At 51.4% G+C, this 6,043-nt stretch overlaps 1 protein-coding gene across 1 annotated transcript; it reads left to right on the forward strand.

Annotated features, from left to right (window-relative positions):
* The first annotated feature begins 3,081 nt into the window (after positions 1-3,081).
* SSTR1 (somatostatin receptor 1) lies at positions 3,082-5,629 on the forward strand. The gene is made up of 2 exons (XM_012643983.1): positions 3,082-3,109; positions 3,851-5,629. The coding sequence occupies exon 2, from the start codon at positions 4,148-4,150 to the stop codon at positions 5,318-5,320; it is 1,173 nt and encodes a 390-aa protein (XP_012499437.1). The 5' UTR covers positions 3,082-3,109; positions 3,851-4,147; the 3' UTR covers positions 5,321-5,629.
* The last annotated feature ends 414 nt before the right edge of the window (positions 5,630-6,043 follow it).

A 6,043-nucleotide genomic window follows, 5' to 3' on the forward strand; every position in this document is an offset into this window, starting at 1 on the left:
GGGGGGCAAGGGCAACATACGTAACCTAAACATCTGTACCCCCATAATATGCTGAAATAAAAAAAAAAAAAGAATCAGTAACTGCCTAAATTATAGAACTTTTCTTTCTTCCCCTCTTGGAAAATACCTCCTTTCTTCTCTCCTATCTAGAAATGTTCATATCACAGGGGCATAGGAAAGATGGTAACCAAAGAAGGGAGGCCTGGAAGACAGTAACTTGCATGGAAAAAACAAGCTCTTCCTATTCTTTTCAAGGCTTTAGATATGTGAAATTAAAAAAAAACGTTAACAAGAAGGTTGTTGAGTCTTGATTTCTCATAGTCTGTAGTCTTTGCACATTATAGAGATAGCATGCCTATCTCAGTTTTCCTGTTTCTTTAGAAAATATTTACATTAAATTCAAGTCTGAGAGGAAGGCAGATTCCTAACTGGTCTTCTGCTTTCAATATAATTTTAAAACAACTGCAACTTCACTCTACCTTTCCGGTGGCCCAGAAATGCCACCTTTTTCCTGTTTGTTATTGTTTGCTCATAGATTAGTTCACAGATACAATGATAAAAACTACATGACCGCAGAGATTTGATAATATTGCATAGCTTATATCTGCCTTAATCACTCTCTTTTTTTCTGGAAGTAAAACTCCCAAAATGTAAAATTCATTATTTTAACTATTTATGAAGTGTACAATTCAAGGATTTTTAGCATATTCACAATGTTGTGCAACCATCACCACTGTCTAATTCCAGAACATTTTGATCACCCAAAAAAGAAACCTCGTACCAATTAAGCAGTCCTTTCCCATTCCCCACTTCCCCCAGCCCCCGACTACCACTGATTTGCCTTCTATATCTATGTATTTGCCTACCCTGGACAAGTCATATAAATGAAATCATGCAATACATGATCTTTTGTGTCTGGCTTCTGTCACTTTGCATAATGTTTTCAAGGTTCATCTATGTCGTATGTGTATTAATACTTCATTCTTTTTATGGATGAGTAACAGTCCATTCTATGGATATACCATATTTTGTTTATTTATTCAGCAATTGATGGGTATTTGGGTTGTTTCCAATCTTTGGCTATTATGAATGGTGTTGCTATGAATGTTCATGCACAAGCTTTTGTTTGAACACTTGTTTTCAATTTTGAGTGGTAAATAGAAGTGAAATTTCTGGCTTATGTGGTAATTCTATTTTAAACTTTTTGAGGAATCTCCAAACCTTTTTCTAAAGTTGCTGCATCATTTTTTTTTTTGTTCCCAACAGCAGTGTATGAGTGTTCCAATTTTTTCACATCCTCGCCAACATTTATTTTCTGTATTTTTAAAATTATAACCATCCTAATGGATGTAAAATGGGATCTCATTGTCAATCTCTTTTTATGGGTAAGTAATCCATCACAGAAACCACTTCGGAAGCCAAAAAAAAAAAAAAGGCAGCTCATGTCAGGTCTTAAGTTTTCTTCTTTTGTATATGAGACCACAACCAAATGGAGAGGAGTTTTCCCTAAGATGACCTGCAAAGTGAACTTAATGAAATTCTGAATAGAGCTGTCTTTCACAGACTCCAATCATCCACTCCCCCTGGAGCAACCATGATCAAAGCCAAGGGTCTAAATGGTGACTGTTGAAATGCCAGCCCTCAGAGATATAGACAGGTGTCTTCAGTCAGTGACTGCAGAGACATCTAAACCATTTTACTAGGTTTGGCTAGTAAAATGCTCTTCTGGGACAAAACCCTCTCTCTCTCTCTCTTTTTTTTTTTTTTTTTTTTAACCTGATAAACATTCATTATTTTTGTCTCCATATGTGCTGTATTTTTTAAAGGAAAAAGAAATATAACTAAACACCAATTCCATATTTCACTTTAAAGAAGGCAATTTGTTTAGACAAAGCGATGGGTTAAACAGCTTAAGCCTTTTGAAATTTCAAATTCTATCCCAGCACATTTCTCATTAATAATTCAGAGTCCCTTGCACACATTCCTATTAAAGTCTGTTGTCATTTATTTTAGTCTTTTATTGCTATCGTCAACACACTCCGGAAGTTTTTCTTTCCCTTTCAAGAGCACTTTGTTTTGAGAACTACAACATACAGGATATGTAAATGATTACCTGGATAAAGGACCAGGGCATTAGGAATTAGACTTTTTTGTTCTTAATTTCTGCATCCATTTCTTCATTCTTGATTGTTTGGTACAAACAGCCTCCACGAGGAGTTTCATTTCTGTTTAAGTTTACCTCCCCTTGGTATAAAGGGTATCGAGGGGTGGAAAAACAGGCTGACAGCACAGTGGGTGCGCCGAGGAGGAACTGGAGACACAAAAGCTTGAAAGAGGGGGAGCGCTAGGCTGCTGCAGGTCCCTCTTCCCGGGTACAGTTTCAAGTAAAGATTCTCAGGGATCCTGCGTAGCAGAGCAGCATTTATGAAACGGATCAGGGGAGTTGGATGGAGTGTGATTCTTCCTTCCACAGGAACAATTTAGAGAGCCAAAGAAGGCCTATGCCAGGGATGGTGCAAAGTCTCAGAGATCTTCTAAAATCCTGGCCATTGAACATCCACTCCTTCTTAAAGGGAAACTGTTTGTTTCCTAAATGAAGTTAATGAGCTTCAGGCGTGCCTACATCGATGTCTGTCTCAATGATTTAGGCACGTGAACTAGAGCCTGGTCACACGTCAGGAAACCTCAGAAAAAGCTGACAGCCTAGCACTTCATGGAAGAAAACCCGAATGTCGTCCCGCCGTTCCTGGGGTTGGTGACAGGTCTGGTCATCTGCATGGCCAGCCCCCCCGTGCATTTAGAGGAGCTGGCGTCCCCGCCCGCCCAAGGCTTCACATTCTTCTCCCCGGGAGCCCCCGCCAACTCTCCAGGGTACAAAGTACAGCAGGGACGCGGGCGGAGCGGTTCGGAGCGGCGCCGCCTTATCTCTCGCAGTGAACACCTAGATGCATTTCCAATACGGCGCCTGGCACGCTCCGGAGCGAGTCTCAGGCTCCTCTGAGCTCTCAGCCGCGCGTCCTCGTTTCTGGAGTGGATTCCTGTGGGAGACGCGGGGGCCTCTGGGCGCTCCGAGCTTTCTTAAGAGATTTGAAACGGTTTACCCAGGCCCCTGAACACCCCCGCCGGCCAAGAGCTGCCTGCGGTATTAAATCGCAGAAGTCCCTAACGCATGGTACTTGTCCTTCCTTCTCATAACGCTCTCGGCGTAGGGTCAATTTCCGCAACTCTAAGAGTAATTGCGTGGGCACCTGTGCTGGGACCCGGCCCAGAGAGGCGAGTTGGACCGCGCGGAGAACGTCAGCCTGCTACCAGACCGCACGTGCACTTTGCAAGGGCCATCTCCCCGTCAGTCTGGAGGTAGCGCGCTCTGGGTAAGGAGGGCTGGGAGCTTCTGCGGCGGGTCTTAGGGGCAGGGCAGGCGGGGGCAGGAGGTGGGGGCTTAGGGTCTAGGACTGCGGGACGGGAGGGGAGCTGAGATCTCCCCCAGGAGAGGGCAGCAACTTGAGGAAAACTGAGATGAACTCTAGACACGCATGTTTGGGGTCCGCTTTGGTCTTTGCTGCGGGATGGAATGGGACAAAATCTATAACCTAGATTCCCACTTACCCTCCAGAAAGGCAGAGAAACTCCCTAGGTCCCTCTGAGGGATGGGTAGGAGGTGCTGCGAGGGAACCCTGGAAGCAGCCACTGGAGTTGAGCCGAGTGCAGGACTGGGAAGGAAAAAAATTGGGGGAGGGGGGACAAGCCACCTATGTGCCCTCCTCCCTCTCTTTCTCCACCCCCCCCCCCGCTTTTTTCGTAGTTGCTGACGCGCTGGTGGTGCCTTATTAATCATCCACCAGCCCAGAGCCGCGCCAGTTAATGTCTGTGCCGCGTGGGGCTCCAGCATTCTGGCCTCCCCTCTCCACGCTCGCGAGTGCCCCGGCGCCCCGGAGCGGCAAGCGGCAGCGCTCAGGAAGCCGCCGGGCAATGCGCCCCGCCGGTGCCGGTAGGAGCGGAGCTCCCCGCAGCCGCTGCGCTCAACCCGGAGGCGCCGGGTGGCTGTGAGCTGCAGGAGAGCAGTCGGGTGCGGAGGGAGGGCGCAGGCGGCGGGGGCGCAAGGAGAGAGCCCCGGCCCCGGCAGCCCCACAGGCCCCCCTCAGCTGGGATGTTCCCCAATGGCACCGCCTCCTCTCCCTCCTCTCCTAGCCCCAGCCCGGGCAGCTGCAGCGAAGGCGGCGGCAGCAGGGGCCCCGGGGCCGGCGCTGCGGACGGCATGGAGGAGCCAGGGCGAAACGCGTCCCGGAACGGGACCTTGAGCGAGGGCCAGGGCAGCGCCATCCTCATCTCTTTCATCTACTCCGTGGTGTGCCTGGTAGGGCTGTGTGGGAACTCCATGGTCATCTACGTGATCCTGCGCTACGCCAAGATGAAGACTGCCACCAACATCTATATCCTAAACCTGGCCATTGCTGATGAGCTGCTCATGCTTAGCGTGCCCTTCCTGGTCACCTCCACGTTGTTGCGCCACTGGCCCTTCGGCGCGCTGCTCTGCCGTCTCGTGCTCAGCGTGGACGCGGTCAACATGTTCACCAGCATCTACTGTCTGACCGTGCTTAGCGTGGACCGCTACGTGGCCGTGGTGCACCCCATCAAGGCGGCCCGCTACCGCCGGCCCACCGTGGCCAAGGTAGTGAACCTGGGCGTGTGGGTGCTGTCGCTACTCGTCATCCTGCCCATTGTGGTCTTCTCGCGCACCGCGGCCAACAGCGACGGCACGGTGGCCTGCAACATGCTCATGCCCGAGCCCGCCCAACGCTGGCTGGTGGGCTTCGTGTTGTACACATTTCTCATGGGCTTCCTGCTGCCCGTCGGAGCCATCTGCCTGTGCTACGTGCTCATCATTGCCAAGATGCGCATGGTGGCCCTCAAGGCCGGCTGGCAGCAGCGCAAGCGCTCGGAGCGCAAGATCACCCTAATGGTGATGATGGTGGTGATGGTGTTTGTCATCTGCTGGATGCCGTTCTACGTGGTGCAGCTGGTCAACGTGTTCGCGGAGCAGGACGACGCCACAGTGAGCCAGCTGTCGGTCATCCTCGGCTATGCCAACAGCTGCGCCAACCCCATCCTCTATGGCTTTCTCTCGGACAACTTCAAGCGCTCTTTCCAGCGCATCCTATGCCTCAGCTGGATGGACAACGCCACGGAGGAGCCAGTCGATTACTACGCCACGGCCCTCAAGAGCCGCGCCTACAGTGTGGAGGACTTCCAGCCTGAGAATGTGGAGTCCGGCGGCGTCTTCCGTAATGGCACCTGCACGTCCCGGATCACAACGCTCTGAGCCTGGGCCACGCAGGGGCCCTGCGCCAAAAGAGGAGGAGAATGAGGAGAAGGGAGGACCGGGTGCGAAAGGGGACGGTATCCAGGGCGCCAGCGTGTGGTGGGGGTAACGTGGGGCTAGGGCACCGCCAGCCTCTGGTGCAGGGACCCGGGAAAGGCGCTTGGCGATGGTAGAATTGAGAGAGATTTGTTTATAAACTGAGACGGCTTTCTTGCCACCTCGCTCTCCCTCTTTCGTCTCCTTTCTCAACTGCGCTTGCTCCTCTGACCGCTCCGTACTCCCCACCCTGCAACTTTGATCCTTCCTTCCTTCCGCACCGTCCCGCCGGTGCAGATCACGCACTCGTTAACATTGCTAACTCAGTCCAACCCTCAGTCCCTCCAGCCGTTATTTCTGTTTGTTTAAGGTGAGCCACGGTTACCGCCAAGGGTTTCCCTCGGGCTTGATCCCTAGCTCGCCCTCAGCCCCGCCCAGCCGCGCCCGGCGCGGTCCAGGATCTGCCTGGTGCCCCTAGTGGCGTCCCGGGAACCACCGCTCTCCCTTTGCGCAGCCCTACTTTAAGGGAAGTCGGACTTGAGGAAGAACTAGGCAGCTGGTCCGTTTTCCCACTCTTGGGCCCCTCCTCCACGCCCACTCCACCCATAGCGGAGCCAGGTGCTTAGTAAAATAGGTCCCGCGCTTCGAACCCCAGGCTTTCTGCAGTCCCCATGCAAGCCACCTTTG

Source organism: Propithecus coquereli, unplaced genomic scaffold (genome assembly GCF_000956105.1).
Source record: "Propithecus coquereli isolate 6110/MARCELLA unplaced genomic scaffold, Pcoq_1.0 Scaffold20262, whole genome shotgun sequence".
NCBI classification, from domain to species: domain Eukaryota; kingdom Metazoa; phylum Chordata; class Mammalia; order Primates; family Indriidae; genus Propithecus; species Propithecus coquereli.

What these genes read in the sequence shown, in the direction of transcription:
- SSTR1 (XM_012643983.1), top strand. Translation starts at nt 4,148, where the DNA reads ATGTTCCCCAATGGCACCGCCTCCTCTCCCTCCTCTCCTAGCCCCAGC.